Source organism: Leptidea sinapis, chromosome 32, assembly GCF_905404315.1.
Source record: "Leptidea sinapis chromosome 32, ilLepSina1.1, whole genome shotgun sequence".
Lineage (NCBI taxonomy): Eukaryota > Metazoa > Arthropoda > Insecta > Lepidoptera > Pieridae > Leptidea > Leptidea sinapis.
Window position 1 is genome coordinate 11694217 of NC_066296.1, and position 21151 is coordinate 11715367.

Here is a 21151-nt window from a genome sequence, read left to right on the forward strand (position 1 = left end):
CGTGCTGAACAGTTCAACAGTGTCGTGGCCAAAATGGTGGGTGGCAAAAGAGTAAATTTTTCTCTTAAAGACTCTTATAGTGTGAGATATTATGCAGCAGTAGTAGCCTTCAACACTAGGAAACCACAGTACACATTATATAAGTCTGTATTCGACCAAAGTCCAGGAAAGTATCTGAAATGCGTTGAAGAAGCAAGACATCCTCAAAATTTAAAACACCTGACAAAGTCCCATCATCGCAGAAAGCTTAATTTTGCTAGTACAGTCTCAAACTACGGTCAAAACTGTCAACGTCCAGATATGGACAGTGACCAATATGAACTAGCAAAAAGGATTTTCTTAGATCATTTGAAACAAGAAGCTTTAGACCGGCAAGAAATAGAAAGGAGCAATATTTTGCAGGACTAAACTGCTTTATGGCTAGAATTGCGTAGATGTATTATAACTGCGTCAATATTTAGTGAAATTTGCAAAAGACGGCCAAACCAGAACTCTACACCTCTTGTGAAGAATGTTTTATACAGTTATAGCCTTGACCGCATACCTACAGTGAAAAATGGAAAAGAAAATGAATCGAAAGCATTGGCAAACCTAAGCATTCAAGAGAACATTATTATTGACAAGTGTGGATTGTTCATTGACATGAAACTTTTTTTCTTAGGAGCCACTCCGGATGGATAGTTTGAAGATGGTTTGGTGGAAATAAAGTGCCCCTTCTCCGCGTTTGGATTCGATTTTGAAGAAGCTATTCGACAAAAGAAACTGAAATGCTTCAAATTGAATGATCGCTCTGAAGTTATTTTGGATCGGAATCATGACTACGGAACCAAGTCCAAGGCCAGCTCTATTTTGCTGATAAAAATGTCTGTTTGTTCGCGGTGTGGACTGGGGATGACTACCCGATGAAAGTCGTTAAAGTTTGTAAAGATGATTTATTTTGGCGTGACAAAATGTTACCGAAGTTGAAAACATTTTACTATAACTGTGTACTTCCAAGTTGATTGATCCCCGTAAAGCACTATCAATGCCATTGAGAGAGATATTTTTGTATTTTTTTTTCTCAAACTCTGTTCTTTTTTATTAAAGAGGATATTTTTTTTATATATACAATTATATATTTTTTATATTATATATATGTATTTCTAATTTGTGGACTCTTTTTGGGTGTTTTCATTTATTACCCCTGATTGCCTGCCTAAAAGTGTTCATACTCTGGATTAAAAAATATATATATTATCATATTCAGACTAATATCAAAATTTTATTTAATTAACACAGCTTTACTCACGGTTAATCGTTTTGGGTGCCGACTAGTTTCGGACCATTTGGAGGTCAGGGTGAGTGTAGTGGGTTCGCAATTTTGTCCCATCTCATACCCAAAGCCGTTTTAATAAATAAAGTTAAAAATGTCTTACGAAAATTTTAATTTTGTATCAAAATTGTTTTACTACTACTGTTTTTTTTTTGAAGCATAGTTGTACTCCCAACGCACACCAACGTAATTTCGTGTATTGCAAACGAACACTAGCGCTCGGACGCTATAAGCGAGCGATGACGATTCGTAATAGGACTCTTAACGAGCCTCTTGATCGAAGCTGTTAATAGATTTAGGTGGAGTGCGACGAATTGTGTAGACTTATGTTCTATATAAACTATTTGTACTGATGATTAAACAATTAATGAAGCTTAGGTTAATGATATCAGTCTTATCCATCCAGGATTGGAGTAATAGTTATTAGAAATAGTAACTAGTAAGTGTGCCTACTACGCAGTATGTCCGGTTGGATACTAACTATATTAATATACTTATACCTATTTAAGTAATTATATTAACTATAACAAACAATATTTAACAATAACTATATTATAATTATAAAGAGTTAAGGATAGGTACTGGATTCTCGTTCTCATTAGGTATTTTTTTCATACTAAAAGGTAAAAGCCTAGCCTTAAAGGACTTGTGCGTTACATTCTCTTTTAAAGCTTAGTTATCCTGCTTTCCTTTGTATGTTCCTAATTTGGAAATTTACTAACCATCATAAAATCTTTAATGATTTGACACCTAAATGAAAGTATTTTATTGCCTACCTAAATGAGGAAGTCACCCGTTCTAATAACAAAAATCCCGAAATAACATATAAAAGCGCTTTTATGTCTTTATTCTCAGATGAAATTCTAAATACAAAACCATTACCTACGTCGCCTTTGAAAATGCCAACGAGCATAGGGCACGTTGTTCCCACAAAGTGGCAAAGTCGCTTTTCAAAGCTTCAAGTTCACTGAATCATTGAGATAGTGATCAAATTCTACAGAACGTCTAAATTAGCGCAAAATTAAAATCCTATTTTGAACCTTATTAACATTAAAAATTCTAATTCAGCTAGCCATACCTAATTTTGAATATTTTTACTGGCACGCCGTATGGTATGCGCGCATACCACAATAATTACCGGGCCAATTTCGATGTCAAAAATGTATATTGGTGTTCCTGTCGTCTCATCGGCGAGAGTGGGGGCTTGCGTTCGTGGCGGAGCGGCGCTCGCACCGAGGCCGACGGCGGAACCAGTCGCCTTAAGAACTTGACCCGCGCGCACATGCACTAACGCTAGCATTACATTAACTTGCATCTATTAATTACGTAATACAGTCCTTTTGTGAAACAAGGTATTTTAATTCAAGACCACCAGAAGCCACAACTGGAGCTTGATATTCAACAAATGGTCCTTCGACTCTTCAACTGATCATCAAAGCAAGTGGATGGTTTAACCGGCCCTTCAAATTTATTAAGGTCAACGTTTGACGTCCATTTCAAGAATCCAGCCACGATCTATATCTACTTACATTGCTACGTTGGTCGTGTTGCGCACCTCTCCGAGAACATTCGACTGCCACGCCGCCCGAATACATGGCACATACAAAGGACAGACATCCGGAGAGGCTTTGGTTCTGAGTGAGTTTGTTCCGATAAGGAATTCTTTCTTTCCTAATCTTATCCCTTTCTTAGGAATTAGGATTGTGCTATTACGGATTCGACATAAGTTGATCTCTTCATAAAATAGCTTAGATTCCTTCTAATCGCCTTTTAATAAATATCGCCTATATTTCATTAGTGCATTATTTTTAAAACTATGCCTTAATTGCATATACATATCTTGTCTTCTGCACTTACATAAATTAGTTAAAACACATAATAAGTACATATAAAATAATCTTAACTCAGGTAATAAACCTATTACCTATTCAAATTTTTTATTGCTACGTAATAACGTTCAATACTTAGTTATAAAAATAGCCTTTTCATAAACTGCATTCCATTAGTCTGATACATACTTAAAGTTATAGGAATAGATACGGCCGCTAGCTAGTTTCGCTTGTCCATACAATTGCCTACGAAAACCAGTTTTGTGCATGAATCGCTGTGTTACGTCGGCTTGACAAAATCGTTTTTTCTATCACCTAGAACATTCCTTTGCTTACGTAACTTATTTACGATATTAAGCTTGTTTCAATCTTAATTTATTTTCGTTTATCATCTTAATTGCTTATCATTATGTCTGAATTAAAATTAAAAGAACTTATAAAAAAACGTGGAAGTTTTAAAGCCAAGCTAACACAATTCACTAATTTCTTTAAACTATTACCTACAGACGAATTAGATAGTTTTCAAGTAGCTGAATTAGAATGCCGTCTAGGCGTAATGAAATCTTTATACAAAGACTTCGATGACTTGCAGACGCAGTTGGAGCTGTTGTCGGAGAATGCAGACGATATGTACCAGGAGCGCGAGGCCTTCGCGCGTGCCCTGTGTGTCGCGTGCCAGCTCTCCGGCACCGAACCCTGGTGCCAGCTCAACGCACCACGACACGCTCCACGCTTCTGGCTGCAAACATGACTTCGTACGCTGCGGCGACTATCAGCACTGGCTTGAATTTCGAGATACGTACATTTCAATAATTCACGATAATAACAGCATACAATCAATCAATAAATTCCATTATTTGCGTGCTGCTTTAACTGGCAGTGCATCATTAGTAATAAAAAGTATTGACTTTAAGGCCGACAACTATACTATAGCATGGCAGTTATTGTTAGACCGCTACAAAATTTTCCTGCTATACAAAAAGAATCCTGTCATTCATTACGAAATATGATAGATAATATAAATAAAAATTTAAGAGCGCTTGACACTCTCGGACAGCCTACAGCACATTGGGACACATTAATCATCTATATAATGTCTAAAAAATTGGATAATGTGACCAACCGAGAGTGGGAAGAACATAAAAACAATTTAAATCATTTTCCAAACTTAAAGAACTACACTAAATATTTATCTTATAGAGCTGATTTACTCGAGACTTTACATGATAATAAAACTTTAAATAATAATTATATAAATACTAAAACTTACGAAAGTAACAACAACACAAACTATCTAACGAACACACATTTTAAACCAGAAAAAATCGCATCATGTCCTATGTGCTCTCAAAACCATCTTTTATTTAATTGTCAATCATTTAGAAATCTTAATGTTGATTCCAGAATCAAAAAAGCTTCAGAAAGTAATGTGTGTATGAACTGCCTTCGTCCTGGTCATACCGACAAACGTAAACTTTCACATTGCAAGTATTGCAAATCAAAACACAGCACACTCTTACACAGGGAATCTCAAATAGATCTCAAACCAAAAGACAATATTGCATTATCTACTAATATTATTACAAATACAAAAGGAAAAAATAATCAGGCTCTTATAATATTATCCACAGCTATGGCAAGGGTGACAGATGTCAACGGTAGGCTTCATTCCGCCAGACTTCTTCTCGATAACGGCAGCACTTCCAACTTCATCACTCAGGATCTGTGCCGTAAGCTCGGTCTGAACACACGAAGCACTATCTCTTCAGTCTCAGGTATTTGTGAACAAGTTTCCAATACTTCAGAGAGCTGTAGTCTTACCTTACAGTCTTGTCATAGTCGTTATCAAGCTCACATAGAGTGCTTTATCTTACCAAATATAACGCATAGTTTGCCTGGGTCTTACGTTGATAAAAAAATAATTCCTATCCCGCCAGGTCTTAAACTTGCCGATCCTACTTTTAATATACCTTCGGCCATAGACATCCTCGTAGGTGCTGAAGTCTTTTGGAACGTCCTGGGTTCCGATTCCATAGATTTAGGTAAACATTATCCTAAATTACAATCATCTAAGTTTGGTTGGCTTATTTCCGGCAGCATATACCAATGTGGTCTTCCTTCAAAACCAAATTGTCTTTTTCTTTCTCATGAGGAGTCTCAGCAGCTTACACGTTTTTGGGAACTAGATTCTGTATCGTCTTGCAATGGTTTCTCTTCAGAGGAGCAAGCTTGTGAAAAGCTCTTTCATGAAACCACACACAGAAACGAACATGGTCAATTTGTCGTCACTCTTCCGTTGAAGGACTCGCCTGAAAGCTTGGGTGACTCTTATGCAATGGCCAAGCAACGTTTCCATTCCCTAGAACGTAGATTTGAAAAAGATTCTACTTATAAAGAGCGTTACAATAAATTCATTCAAGAATATATAGATCTGAATCATATGACAAAAAACAGCAAATTAAATACACATAATCAAGTCAAATATTTTTTACCACATCACGGCGTTGTACGAGAGAGCAGCTCTACAACAAAGCTCCGTGTAGTCTTCGATGCTTCCGCCCGTACGACATCAGGCAAGTCTTTCAACGACATACAGAGGGTGGGCCCCACTATACAGGAAGACCTCTTAGCCATCCTTCTGAGGTTTCGACAACACAAGTTCGTGGTCACAGGCGACATAGAGAAGATGTATAGAGCCGTTTTAGTTGAACCTTCTCAGCGCTCTCTTCAGCAAATACTTTTTCGTTTCAATTAATCAGATCCATTGCAGTCATACACACTTAATACGTTAACTTACGGTACCGCTTCAGCTCCATATTTGGCAACCAAATGTCTTGTGTCTTTAGCTGACCAATGTTTAGAATCTAGTGTTAGAGAGAGTATTAAACGCGACTTTTATATTGATGATTATCTAGGTGGTGGTGACTCGATCTAGTCAGTAATAAAGCTGTGCCAAGGTGTAATGAAAGCTCTCGAATCAGCCAGGTTCCACCTACGAAAATTACAATCAAATAGTTCTGAAGTTCTTCAGTCTATTAGCAATATGTGTACAGATACTCAAAATAAAACTTTGAACTTAAATGAAATTCTTCCTAGCAAAACTCTTGGCTTATATAGGAATTGTAATTCTGATCATTTATTATATTCTGTCAACTTCACATTTACATCAAACATTATTAGTAAACGTAACATATTATCGTTAGTTAGTCAAGTATTTGACCCTTTATGTCTAGTGGGACCTTGCACAGTTCAAGCTAAATTTATATTACAGCAACTGTGGATTCTTAAATGTACATGGGACGATGAAGTACCTTTAGAAATAAATAATCAATTCATCGAATTTATCGAATCACTTCCAGCTCTTAACTCTATTCGTATTCCTAGGTGGGTGTCTTGTAGTAATCCTTTGGTAACTGAACTTCATACTTTTACAGACGCTTCCGAACGTGCTTATGGTGCTTGTATTTACGTAAGGACAATTGCAGTCGATGGGACGGTTTGTGTTCGTCTTTTGACCTCTAAAAACAAGGTTGCTCCCATTAAAACAACCACTATTCCACGTTTGGAGTTATGTGGTGCTTTGTTGGGTACACGTCTCTATTTGAAGGTATGCAATTCACTTACCAACGTCTTCAGTCATTGTTTCTTTTGGTGCGATTCCACAATAGTGTTAGGATGGCTTTCCACACAACCAAGTAATCTTAATCAGTTTGTTCGAAATAGAGTTAATGAGATTCAGGAATGTACACTTGACCAGACGTGGCGTTATGTACCTTCAAGAAGCAACCCTGCAGACTTAGCTTCTCGGGGGGTGAAGGCTGATTGTATCAGCGCGTCCACTCTTTGGTGGTCAGGTCCTCAATTCCTCCATGAGAGAACCATACATTTTCCTCCTTCTCCAAATACACCACAAACATTACCTGAAACTTCACTTCACACAGTTACACATTGTAATAGTAAAAGCATTAACGTACTTTCAGATTTAATTCATAAAATGTCTTCATTTACAAAATTGAATAGAGTTTTTGCATATATCTTAAGATTTATTTACAATTGTCGTAGTCCCAATAATAAAAATAAATCCTATATAACGAGTAACGAATTAAATTCAGCTTATAACAGAATTATATATATTTCTCAGCAGGAAATGTTCCCTGAGGAATATAATCATCTTAAGTATAATCAAATACTCCCTAAAAAGAATCGTCTTATAAGTCTTAGTCCATTTATTGATTCTAATAACCTTATTCGCGTCGGTGGACGCCTTCAAAACTCTAACTATAGTTACGACGTAAAGCATCCAGTCTTATTATGTAGTAAACATCATTTAACTAAAATATTATTTCTTAAATATCATAAATCACTGTTTCATGCTGGCCCTCAGCTTCTTCTTGCCAATGTAAGGCTCACATACTGGCCTCTTGGAGGTAGAAACCTAGCTAAGCAAACTGTACGTAATTGTGTTCGTTGCACGCGGTTTAAAGCTCAACCTATTCAAGTCGTCATGGGCAACTTACCCAGCGAGAGAACACAACTACAATTTCCCTTTTTGAATACAGGTTTAGATTACGCTGGGCCAGTGCTGATAGCCGACCGGAAGGGCAGAGGATGTAAATTAATTAAATCTTATATTTGCGTCTTTGTATGTTTTGCAGTTAGAGCCGTGCATCTAGAGCTAGTCTCAGACCTCACTAAAGAGGCCTTTCTAGGAGCCTTTAATCGCTTTATTAGTCGACGTGGTAAGCCTCAGCGGGTATTCTCCGACAACGGCACTACTTTTGTGCGAGCTTTTAATGAGCTTTCACGTCTTCTACAAGTTTCATCCAATACTATTTCCAATGACATTGCAAACGAAGGTATAGAATTTAAATTTATTCCTGCATACAGCCCGCATTTTGGCGGTTTATGGGAAGCAGCTGTTAAATCCATTAAAACTTTATTACGTAGAGTCATGAGTTTAACTCATCTTACTTATGAAGAGCTTTCAACCTGTCTCATTCAAATAGAGGCAATTCTTAATTCTAGACCTTTAACACCTCACTCCACCGATCCTAGTGACCTATCCTATTTATCTCCCGCTCACTTCTTAATCGGACGACCGCTCACTACTGTTCCTCGTCCTCAGATGCCAGACGACGTGAACCTGCAGCGCCTGCCTCGCTACGACCGCATTGAGAACTTGCGACAGCACTTTTGGCGACGTTACTCAAATGAATACGTTTCTATTTTGCAGCAAAGGGCCAAGTGGCATACAGGCTATCAAGACCTAAAACCAGGTACCATGGTGCTAGTGAGGGACTCCCATCTTCCTCCTCTTCTGTGGCTCTTGGGCAGAGTCACCAATGTTCATCCTGGGTCTGACGGGCGCAGCAGAGTTGCCGACATTACGACGAGAAAGGGAGTCATAACACGGGCATACAACATGCTTTGCCCTTTGCCCGTGCCTTAATCGGAGACTTCTTGAAGCCTTACTACTTCAACCCGGGGAATATGTTCCTGTCGTCTCATCGGCGAGAGTGGGGGCTTGCGTTCGTGGCGGAGCGGCGCTCGCACCTAGGCCGACGGCGGAACCAGTCGCCTTAAGAACTTGACCCGCGCGCACATGCACTAACGCTAGCATTACATTAACTTGCATCTATTAATTACGTAATACAGTCCTTTTGTGAAACAAGGTATTTTAATTCAAGACCACCAGAAGCCACAACTGGAGCTTGATATTCAACAATTGGTATAAACTTATGTCAGGCCATGCGTGTAATTAGGTATGATGGCCGCCGGCCGCGAAAGTAGCCTGGAGAAGGAGAGATCGCAAGTTATGCCAACCCAACAAGGAGATGCGTCCGCTGGTTTCAGAAATTAGCAATAGAATTGTTACTCTCAACAGCTGTTACTAACGCCTGTTTAATGTATAATGACAGCAAAAAGTACACTGTTTCGCACCTACGAGAAAGCTTATGTCGTCAAATGTTAGGAATTCCAATTGATAATTCAACACTGAGGGTATGTTCGGATATTCACTACGAGCACAGCACAGTGCTATCACTAGAAAAATTCATTCCGTTATGACGTCATAAATTGCCGCCATATTCTACTTGTGAGCACTGGCGTTTTCGAGGGTCAGTCAAAACCACTCGAGAGTCGAGTCACATTGACTACATCAGATATCATTCAAACATTAACCCAGTCTAATATTAAAATACCGTACAACATTGCATCTATAATCGATATGTTTAACAATCCAGAAGCTATTAAAATGGCAGTACTTCAAAAAATTCTACAATGTAACTGTAGAAGTGCAGTTTCTAAAAAAATTTAAATTATCTACTTAATAAACAAGCATAAGGCTTGTTTACTTTCGGAGACTTGGCTAAAGCTAGGCTCCCCTTTTAAAATGCACGGATTTTCTTGCAGAGACTATAGGTCTGATGAGTATGGTGGTGCCGCTTTACTTATGGAGAAACACTATCTCTTTCTATCCGCTATCACTTCCTACCTATAGTCATTTTTCCTTGGTAGCAGCACAGGTAATAAATATTTGTGTAGTTTCTAAATATATTCCTTTCGCTTCATCTTCAGCTCTTAACTACTTTAACATTCTTATCACTCTTCTTCCTCGTCCTTTTATAATTTTAGGAGATTTCAACTCTCATCATATTCTTTTGGGATGTTCTATCTTCTACATATTGTGGTGAAATGTTGTAAGACATACTTGATTCTCATAATATTTGTGAAATCTCCAAATGAAAAAATTTTAGTGGTGCAATAGATCTTTGTCTATGTTTCCCAAATTTAGCTTCATGTATGACATGGCAAACATTATCTAACTCACATGGAAGTGATCATTTCACAATTGTTTCATTTCCGACTAATGATTCTCGTTACTTACAAAGTTCTTACAGAAAGCCAAGTTTGAAATATAAACTCACTAATGAAAAATTATGGGATAAATTTAAAAGCGCCGTAGACCTTAATGTTTCGAATTTACCCAATTTATCACATGGAGTTAGTAATTGCAGCAATGCATTTACAAGTGCCTGTTCCCGCTTCCCCCGAGCGTAAAAAGAATAGGGGAGTCCCAGGCCCAAAGGTGTCGTAAGAGGCGAGGGCTGGCTAAGAGCTTTTTAGAAGTGGGAGAGTCACGCTGCCGTCTTACGACGTCAGCACAATCGGGCCAGACTCGTCCGGGTTAATTACCACACTCGCACAGAATACCGGCGTGAAGTAGCGGCCTAGTGCCGCTATGTTTCGCATAGGTCAGTGTCGAGGATCGGAGGCCATTTTCTCTTCGACAAAACTTCCCTTAGAGCCTCGCCTAGTATCAGAATTCTGGGTCTCAAAATCTCGATTCGACTCGAGCCCTCGACTCGAGGGCAAAGCCAAATTGGCTTCGAATTGTGTTCAACAAAAGGCCTTTCAGTCAATTTTGTCTGGATACCTAGCCACTGTGGCATAATAGGCAACAAAGCAGCTGACACACCTGCAGATGAAGTTGTGGTGTGTGGTGACAAATTCCCCTTTTAGATATATAGTTACCCAGGATTTAGCTGCTCTTCCTGGTCTTTATCTCAGGGATTCCTAGCGTAAATACAGGGCAGAAAGTAGTCAATTTAATGGCAAAAAATATCGCGAAATTCAATAAATAATTCCTAACAAGTCATGGTTATCTGTCATTAAACTTGATAAAATTATTACCACCATATTGATAAGAATGCGAATTGGACACACCACTTGCCCACCTTGGAAGGTTTCATATTATAGATAGTCCACAATGTGAATGCAGACATGACTTTGAGGATCTGGATCACTTACTTTACTTATTTTTTTCCTGCCCTAAATATGACCGAACTTCATTTCAATTTGGTATCCATCCGTGTCCCTTTTCCCACTTCTATAAAAGCCCTTCTGAATTCTGTTGATCCCATATTATATAGTATACTTTCTAAATATATTTATAGCAATAATATCAAATTGTAAATAATGTATAGTACCTAATGTATTTTATCTAAAATTAATAGTTTTCATCTATTTTTTTTTGTATTTATTTATTTACCTATATTTATCTTAACCATATCAAAATTCTCATGTTTTACATTTTTGTAACGTGATTCGTTTCCCTACCTTAAAATAAAGAAAATACTTTGAACTAGTCCATGCAAGAAAATTTCCAATGTGAAAATTTGAAGCATGGAATGTGCGAGCCAAATTTCCAAAAAGAAATAAAAAAAAAATTGGGTGTGTGCCGTGTGGGTGTACACATGTCAGTAGTGAAACCTGCATGGCTGACAGTGCTTTGTGACCTTTAATTTTAATTATTTGTTTTGATATGGAAAAAAAACTTAATTTCAACTGGATTTTCGACTACGGCGAGTTAAGCGGTGACCATGATTTTGTTTCCAAGATTGCGGATATTCAAGAAAATTTCATTGAATTGCAGAATGTAGTTATCAAACTGTTACCACTTAGAGAACCAGAAATATTTGAACAATTATCTTTACCTGCGAAAATAGAGTTAGAATTATTTTTCCTATTCACCTATAATGCGTTGCATTGGATTAATCTAAGAATTAAAGGTATAGACCCAGCTACACATCCAATAAAACATGAAATGGATAGGATAAAAGCGGTTATGTTAGAATGGCAAGAATTAAGAGACCGAGACAAAAGACCAAAACTGGATCTAGCTGCTGCAAAAAGATTTATCAATAGTGGTTTACAGCATCCACATAAAACAGTTGAAATGCCATTGAATAAGAAAATCAAATTTTCGGAAGACTGAATACTATACCTAAGACAACACTCAAATTATTGAAATTTTATTTTGTTCCTGTGTATTAAAATAAAGGGAATCAAAATAATGTTTATCTTCATTTATTAGCTATTCTACTAAACCTAGTTTTATAATGATTTCTAAGTGAAAAAAAAACTTAAAAATAGGTGTGGTTTATGTCTACTTTGTATTTACTAATATTTTGACTTCATATAATGAACACACAAACAGATTATGAAAATGTTTCAGTCTACTGGGATCTGTGGTGCATAATTAACATTAATTTACACATGCTATGTACATAACTTAATTAAAATACAGCATGTGGGTAGTTACATATTTATCAAACATATGTTTTGGTTTATGCAGACTAAAAAGCTATTTAAATGTGAATATAAGTTAAATTATTTTAAAAATAATGTGTGTGTAAGAGTGCAACATAAGTGAAAACTTCATTAAGGCAAGATAAATAATATGAAACACATCTTTTACCTTTTCTTTTGTTCTACATTCTTGAAGTTATTACTTAAGTACTATATATTTAAATGTTTCTCTTTCTCCCTCTTTTCTACATATATTTTGAGTATATGCAGTGATATTAAACTCTATAGTATGTACAATTTGGGAATCCTTGAACCTGGTGTGGGCATGTGGACCCTGTTAACTGTTTGTAAAATTGTAACTGGAGTAATACTACAAACCATGGCACAAGAGACAAAGGATAAGCTATATACAAACAATTTATCTCAGTCTCTCAGATCTAAATACATTTATTTCTTTTTCATAAATTGTTTTAGTTTCTTAGAATCCAATTCTCACCATCGCAAAAGATATTTCGCTTAGATATACATACAAAATTAGTTATCACTATACTCACATACACACACAATTAATATACTAACACTCTTCTCATACATACAAAATTAGTTATTACTATACTCACATACACACACAAATATACTTACACTCTACTCATAAAAATACAGAGAACAAGTAAAAAAGTTTCCATTTTATATTGATATTTTTGTAATACTTATTAGTTTGCCTACAACTATTTATCCCACCTTAACACCTTGGGGAGCTGGAGATGGCTGAAAACCAGTGTTGCATGAATTATTATTTCAAGCAGCTTAAGATGTGCTTACTTCCCATTATCTAAAGCCTGTACATAGTGTTTAATAATGATCGATAACTTTATTTGCAGGGAATAAATATTTTTATCATTATTTGCCCTGTGCTTCCCCGGGGCGTAAAAAGAATAGGGTAGTCCAAGGCCCTAGGGTGTCGTAAGAGGCGACTACGGGCTTATTGAAAGTGGGAGAGTCACGCTACCGTCTTTTGACGTCAGCACAATCGGGCCAGACTCGTCCGGGTTACTTACCACACTCGCACAGAATACCGGCGTCAAGTAGCGGCCTAGTGCCGCTATGTTTCGCATAGGTTAGTGTCGAGGACCGGAGCCTATTCCCCGAATCCCAAGCCCGTGAACGCTGGAATGCCCTAAGGCCGTGTGCTATCTCCCACGCTGTTCCTTCTGCATATCAATGATATGTTGGACACCTCCAACATACATTGCTATGCAGACGACAGCACTGGTGATGCCGTATACACTGGCCATGCAGGTCTCTCTCGGGAAAACGTCGACCAGTGCCGGGAGAAACTTGTGTCTTCTATCGAGTCCTCTCTCGAGAAGGTATGCGGAATGGGGTAAATTGAACCTTGTCCAATTTTACCCACAGAAGACTCAAGTTTGCGCGTTTACCACAAAAAAAAACGCATTTGTCGTATCACCGCTCTTCGATAACACTTCCCTTAAAGCCTCGCCTAGTATCGGAATACTGAGTCTCGAAATCTCGAGCGATTGCCAATTCCGTGGCCATCTGGAGGGCAAAGTCAAATTGGCTTTGAAGAAGCTGGGCGTCATAAATAGAGCACGGCAATACTTCAAGCCGGCCCATATTCTAGCGCTCTCCATAGCGCAGGTCCGGCCACACATGGAGTATTGCTGTCATCTCTGGCCTGGCGCACCCCAGTATCAGCTCGATCCATTTGACCGCGTGCAACGCAGAGCGGCCCGAATTGTCGGGGACCCAGTGCTCTGTGAACGGCTGGATCACTTGGCGTTGCGTAGAGACGTCGCTTCATTGTGTATCTTCTACCGCATTTATCACGAGGAGTGTTCCGAAGAGCTGTTCAACCTGATTCCTGCCGCCGAATTCCACCTTCGTACGACACGCCACAAATTAGGATATCCTCCCCACCATCTGGATGTGTGGCGGTCCTCCACAGTGCGGTTTTCAAGGAGCTTTCTTCCACGTACTACAAAGCTGTGGAATGAGCTTCCTTGTGCGGTGTTTCCGGGACGATACGACATGGGTACCTTCAAAAAAAGCGCGTACACCTTCCTTATAGGCCGGCGACGCTCTTGTGATTCCTCTGGTGTTGCAAGAGAATGTGGGCGGCGGTGATCACTTAACACCAGGTGACCCGTACGCTCGTTTGTCCTCCTATTCCATAAAAAAAATATTATTAGTTATTTTAAGTTATAATTAACAAATTAAATTAAAAAACTCAAGTGGAGTGCATCTTTTAATTAGGAATGTCGCTAGGAATTTTTAACAATATGTAAATGTCATAACAATATTTGGAGTTACAATTATTGTACTTGTTTATAATAAATAATAACCAAATTATATCTTTCATGGATTACAAAAATTACACCTCAGAGGTTGTGCTATTGTTCTACTATCATTTGTGCAAATGGAATATAATCAGAAAATTAACATCATAATTATTTGAAATACAGTCAAAACCGTTTATGGCGACATCGTTTAGAACCACATACCGGTTAAATTTACCAAAATCAAAGGTCCGGGCTGAATGTTATATGATCGCCTTATCTAAAACATTGGTTTTTACGACATACCGCATTAAGCGACCACATTTGGTTAATGTTTTCGGAGAATTATATCTGTACAACGACCGGCTCAGCTGTATTGTAAACAATTTGAATAGGTAACTGTATCCACATCTGGCACAGTATAATAGTCAATGGCTATTATCGTAAAAGTAAACAAAGTTTAGGGTCTTTTGTAATTCTTAGAAACAAAGCACATGCATGCCGTAGCCTCAAGGCCCGCTTCGTCATATCTCTTAAGTCAGTTTGTTACTTATCTTTACACAAGACGCACCAAAACATTATTGTTGAGTTAACTGTGAAAATTGTAACATGTCGCAAAAAAGAAAACAAATCAGTATCGAAGAAAAATCGCATATTATTTCAAAGCTAGAGAAAGGAATTCCAAACAAAGACCTGGCAAAAGAATATGGTGTATCACTCGACAATTTCAACCATTTGGAAAGAAAGGGAGAAAATTCAAATCCTTTACAAGAATTTTTTGAAAATGAAACGAGCCAGAACAACGCGGCATACGAAGATTGAGGAAGCTTTGTTAAAGTGGTTTAAATATCAAAGGACAAATAATGTGCCAATAAATGGACCAATTCTTCAACAAAAAGCAAACGAATTTGGTGAAGATTTTGTTTGCTCGTCTAGTTGGATTCAACGTTTCCGGGCTCGACATGGCATTGTCGGCGGGAAAATGAGTGGTGAAGCTGCCAGTGTGGATAAAGATGCTGTAGACGAATGGATTACGCAAAAGTGGCCTACATTATGCGAAGGCTACAGTCCAGAAGACATTTATAACGCAGACGAAACCGGACTTTTTTTACATTATGACACCAGACAGGACTTTAAAATTCAAAGGAGAGAATTGTTCGGGAGGAAAAATGTCCAAGACGAGACTAACGATCATGGTTGTAGCAAATATGACAGGATCCTGTAAAAGGAAGCTTTTAGTTATTGGGAAATCTAAGAAATCAAGATGCTTTAAAAACATACGCTCACTGCCGGTAACGTATAGAAACAATGTGAAGTCATGGATGACATCGGAAATTTTTGAAAAATGTTACGAAACTGGGACGCTGAATTAAAAGCAAACAATAAGAAAGTTCTTCTTTTAGTTGATAATTGTCCTGCTCATCCGGCTGTTACTAATCTGAAGCGTATTAAACTCGTGTTCTTACCACCAAATGTTACATCTGTACTGCAACCTATGGACCAAGGTGTAATAAGATGTTTAAAATCTCATTATAGAAGACTGCAAGTGTTAAAGTTCATACAAAGCATTGACAGTAATAATCAGAACAGCTTTACGGTTCTTGATGCCATCTTGATGATATCCGAAGCATTGGGAAAAAGTTTCACAAAAAACTATAGCTAACTGCTTTGGGCATGCAGGTTTTAAAGATCTTACAAGTCTTATAACAAGAACCTCAGATGATGTGATTGACGACGATGAAGAGGACAATATTTCTTTGGCTCAATTAGCCCAAAATTTACGACCTGCTTTATCTACTACTGAAACAGACGAGTTCATTGATGTAGATCAGTCTATTGCAATTTGTGCACCAGCTACGGAGGATGATATTGTACGTGAAGTTCAAGAGGAAAATGAAAAATGAACAGGAAGACTCAGAAGAACAATTTACAGTGCCAACTTTGATTGACGGTCTCAATGCTGTTAGTGTACTACGAAAGATTGTTCTTTTTAATGAAGAGTTCCACATGCAGGGAAATTGTGACGATACGCTGATTAAAATCCAACGTGAATTACAAAATGTGTATGCACGACAGAAGTGTTTCAAACAAACTAAAATTATAGATTTTATGCATACAAAAATGATGGAAAAATGATATTGTTCTTTTATATTATATGTTTGTATTGAAGTAAACAAAATGCAGTTTAATTTCCTACATGAATATACATATTATCTTTCCTATCAATACCTGTCATCGGTTGTTACAACTATCGGTTTTTACGACTCAATATGAGTAGTCCCTTCGATGTCGTTATAACAGATTTTGATTGTATACATATTTCATTATAAATTAATTGACGTCATTGTAAACAATTGATTTAATGGCAAAGCTTATTTCTTAATATATAATATAAAAAGCGAATAAATATTTCAAATGTCTTCTAAACTATGAACTAAATAAAAAATACAATTATAATAGGAACCCCTACAAATGACTTCAAACAAAAATAGCAAATACATAATTAACCATAATGTTTAAGTATAAGTAAAAACCATAACAGTTACATATCAAATATACTAAGTAAAAAATTGTTCATTTTTGTTTAAAAAATACACAGGAAAAGACAATATTGGGAAATGCCTTGGTAAATATTGGTGGGAGCAAAAAATTTTTTTTTTAATTCAGTGCAGAAACTTCATAATAATGGTAGCAGAAAAAATTATCAATAATATATTTTTTTTGTACTAAGTACATATACCATAATATTATATTCTCCATTAATTACAGTGTCATATTGTAAATTTTCCTGTGTATGTTATTATATTATAAATAAATACACATATTATATTTTTGCTCTATTGCATTGGTGCCACTGTGAATATGGGCAAGATAACAAATAAAAATGGCACAAGATAAAATACAAAAAATTTCATGGTTAGAACGTTAAAATAATTAATAAATAACAACTAGGTACTAAAATTGTTCTTACATATTTGTAAATCACTCATTTCTCTATTTGCAAGACTAGACCTGCAGCAGAGATGTTATCACCTGCACCGGCTGTTAGCTGGGCCTCTGTGCATATCAACACTGGTGCCACACAAATTTCAACTTTATCATCATCTAAGATTTCATCCCAACATGGGACTGGATTTGTGGGCTCAAAAAATACTCTGCTGTTATTGTCATTATCTGTTGTTGTAGAAAAACTATCATCTAATAGAAGTTTGGATTTATCTAAAGCTATATTTTTACTATTACAAACATATCTATGTGCTGTCAAGGCTGCTTTTGCTGCAGCAGCCTGTGTTCTTTTCCAGTCTGAGTTTTTGACAGTCAATATAGCCTGATAGGCTAAAGTATGCACATGAATTCTTGTAAGTTTTCTACTGCTTTTGAATTCCTTATTTTTCTCTCTGATTAAAAGGAATATTTTCCTCATTTGGTCTAATGCTGTCGCAACTCTTGGATTTGAATCTGCAACAACTATGACCTCACCATATTCTAGAATACTATACAGATTTGAGAGTTCCTGTTCATTCATACCCACTGAGTCCACATATGGCAGGACTTTTGTTGTTAAATGTGTGAGCAGTTCGAGATCAACATAGCTAGCCATCTCAAAATGTGCAAGGGTGTTTGACGGTTGTGTTAGTATTTGTTCTCTTACTAAATCCAGCCTCTCTGCCCTTAAATCTAAAAATAATAAATATATAACTGTTTATATGCTACAAAAAGAATATACAACTACAGAAACTTCACTCTTCTAAGGAATGCTGCCACTTAAGCTAACAAATTTGAAGATCAATAAATGTGCATTTTGTATGCTCAAGTGTGTTTCCGATTCACACACACACATCAAGACTGTCAAGTTTTATAGTTTTACTGTGAAACAAGTATTGTAAATGGCAATGGAGTAATGGACAAAATTCACCAGTGGGAAGCTGCTTTGTACAGTATGCTGGCTAGATTATGTACCACATCTTATTTCTGCCATGAAACAATAATGTGTTAACATTATTGTGTTTTGGTCTGGAGGGTGTTGTAGCTAGTAAAATTACTGGGCACATTAGACTTAACTTTAATCTTATGTTTCAAGATGACAAGCATAATTGTAGTGCCACTCAGAATTTTTGAGGTTTTTCAAGAATCCTGAGCTGCATTGCATTGTAATGGGCAGGGCATATCAATTACCATCAGTTGAACATTCTGCTAGTCTCATCCTTTATTTTCAAAATAATGAAAAACAAAATTAACTTAAGTTTTATACTTAACATTATATTTTTAGGTAACACATTTCTATTACCTTTTCCACCCTTTTTAAATGGAAAGTTATCCATCATTTGCAACCCACTTATTACAAACAAGTTGGGTTTGAACTTGGGAAGAAATTCACCCAGCCGTTCAAGTGAACTTAACAATGGGTTATTTTCATCGTTATGCATGATAAATCTATTTGCTCTTGGTGATTTAAATATACCGAACTTTTCATCAGCCTTATATTCTAAGATCATATGTATATCATCTTTTATTTCTTCATCTTTGTCCACACCAACAATATCAATGCCATCAGGAATGTATGCCTTGAGATTTTTGCTCATTTTTGCACCTACTAATACTTTCCAGCCTTCAATATGGAATCTTTTAGCCATCAATGGAGCATTGCCACCAATAGTCCATCTTGTATCAGGCAACTTTAATGCCTCTTCAACTATATTATCAAACAATTCACTGTTTGACATAAATCTTCTGCAAGTTAAATTTTTCAAATTAAAGCTATTATTGTCAAATTCATGTAAGATACCCCTCTGCATAGCATGTTGCAAGAAAAATTTAATTTAAATTTTGCTTTAACCATCTTCCATATAACTATAATATAATACTAGACTAGAAAAGCTGGAGAGATGAGGTATCTAAAGAAATATGAAGTTATTAGACGATAAATTGATGCTCTTCAAAATTGAAACTAAAATAGCAATGGCATGCCCATTTGACAAGATTAAAACAAAAACAGACCTTCATGTCGAGGACAAGGCCATTTGGAAAAAGAAATGTTAGAAGTCTAAGAGAAAGACGGGCTACTGAAATTAAAAAAATAGAAGAAGACAACTTCTTAATCCAAAAAAAATATTAAAATTGAGAGGCAAAAAATTGAAAGATATGGAAGAGGCTTCCACCCCACAGGGATACTATATTTAATACATTTTATATAATATTAGTCACTGAAAATTAAAATTGTAGTTAAAAATAAGCAATAATTATTATTGTTATAAAATGAGTTTTACTAAAAAAACAAATATTTTTTTAGTTTATTCTGTCTGGATAGTAAATTAAGACACAAAGAAACAACTTTCTGCAGCAAGATGTTAATTGAAAGTTGTTTCAACAATAATTAGAAATAAAATTGATCAAGCAATTTCTAGGAATTTGTCACTTGATAAATAAATTTGGGTGGCGTAACCCATAGTGTGTTATTATAAATGTGAAGTAAAGTTATTCCAAACTTAAAGCTTTTTGTCTTTCTTACCTTACCTTTGTCCCTACAAAATTACATGACAGGGAGAAGTAATTATTTGGAGTAACTTTGCATTTATAATATTAATTAAATTCAATTATTATAATAAGACAGAGTACAGCTCTATTAAGACAGCTTGTGAATCTTTGAAGTACTGAAATCTACAATAAACACCATCAGACAGACACACACAATTAGATATTGAAGATGATCAACTAACATCTGAGTCAATTACTATATTATATATATTTAGAAAAGAGATAGAAAATGAAATACTTACTCAGCAGCAGCTCCATGTTTAAAGAAATATGAGAAAGTTTTTAGAAGCTCCTGTTTTGATGAGATGTCGTTGAAATGTTCTGGAGCACCTTTCAACTCTCTGTGGTTTAACAATGATGTTGCATTTACAAATAAATCGTGGCAAGCGCCATAACCTAACGCAACTTTTGGCTGGCGAATACCAGTCCCGACTTCATTTTCTCGTTCTAAAAACAAAAGATGCTCCTTTACGGGAGATAGTCTTAAATCTTCTATGTCATTTTTTCTGTAATAAATTGCATATAGCACAAAACAAACTGATAATAGTGAACCCAATTTTACTGGAGTTGCGCTCATTGTACTTGCGGAATGTTTGAGTAAAAACTAAAAAGTTATCAATCGAGTTTCTTTATCTTATTATAATTTATAACACAGTTACATTATCACAATCTAACCAAATTGGTTCACACTTTACACGGCAATATTAATAAACATACAAGCTAGCGAAATTCTCTATGAAAAAAGCGATTCACTCGATTGTATGATATGTGACAACTGACAGCTGACGGCTATAATTTTGTAAAACACAGAGATAGCCGAAATCCACTACTGTTCGCTTTCAAATTTAGCCGTGGCCAATCCCGATACTGTACCTGATTAATTTTCAAGCTAAATCAAATGATTGCACGTTTCATACTAAACTAAATTTCAATTTTTACTCAGGCAATCCCGCCTCTTAATATGTAAGTATTTACATGCTCTTTGAAACAAACTAAAAGTACTCTGTGCTGTGGCAATTAACGGCCAATCCCAATATACTATCTACAGATAACGATAAATTACTACCTTCTACTGTCAGTAATTCACT

General features: G+C 36.4%; 2 protein-coding genes and 1 pseudogene across 2 annotated transcripts; 2 read left to right on the top strand and 1 right to left on the bottom strand.

Annotated features, from left to right (window-relative positions):
- Positions 1 to 6631: 6631 nt before the first annotated feature.
- Positions 6632 to 8781, top strand: LOC126974279 (uncharacterized). Its single transcript, XM_050821744.1, has one exon. It carries the CDS (start codon positions 7136 to 7138, stop codon positions 8588 to 8590), a length of 1455 nt encoding a protein of 484 aa, XP_050677701.1. The 5' UTR covers positions 6632 to 7135; the 3' UTR covers positions 8591 to 8781.
- Positions 8782 to 14484: 5703 nt separating this feature from the next.
- On the bottom strand, positions 14485 to 20826 carry LOC126974278 (ADP-dependent glucokinase). Its single transcript, XM_050821743.1, has 3 exons — positions 20306 to 20826; positions 18817 to 19259; positions 14485 to 18206 (listed from the first exon to the last, which is right to left on the bottom strand). The coding sequence occupies exons 1-3, from the start codon at positions 20638 to 20640 to the stop codon at positions 17515 to 17517; spliced, it is 1470 nt and encodes a 489-aa protein (XP_050677700.1). The 5' UTR covers positions 20641 to 20826; the 3' UTR covers positions 14485 to 17514.
- On the top strand, positions 15874 to 16664 carry LOC126974336 (tigger transposable element-derived protein 4-like; annotated as a pseudogene).
- Positions 20827 to 21151: the final 325 nt, after the last annotated feature.

Bases quoted from the DNA above. Each gene is read 5' to 3' on its own strand.
- LOC126974278 (XM_050821743.1), bottom strand. From the start codon at position 20,640: ATGAGCGCAACTCCAGTAAAATTGGGTTCACTATTATCAGTTTGTTTT. The intron at 19,260-20,305 runs GTAAGTATTTCA...TTTAACTTGCAG, and splicing joins AAACATGGAGCTGCTGCTGA to AAGATTTATGTCAAACAGTG. The intron at 18,207-18,816 runs GTAATAGAAATG...TATTATTTTTAG, and splicing joins ATTTAAAAAGGGTGGAAAAG to ATTTAAGGGCAGAGAGGCTG.
- LOC126974279 (XM_050821744.1), top strand. From the start codon at position 7,136: ATGTCTTCATTTACAAAATTGAATAGAGTTTTTGCATATATCTTAAGA.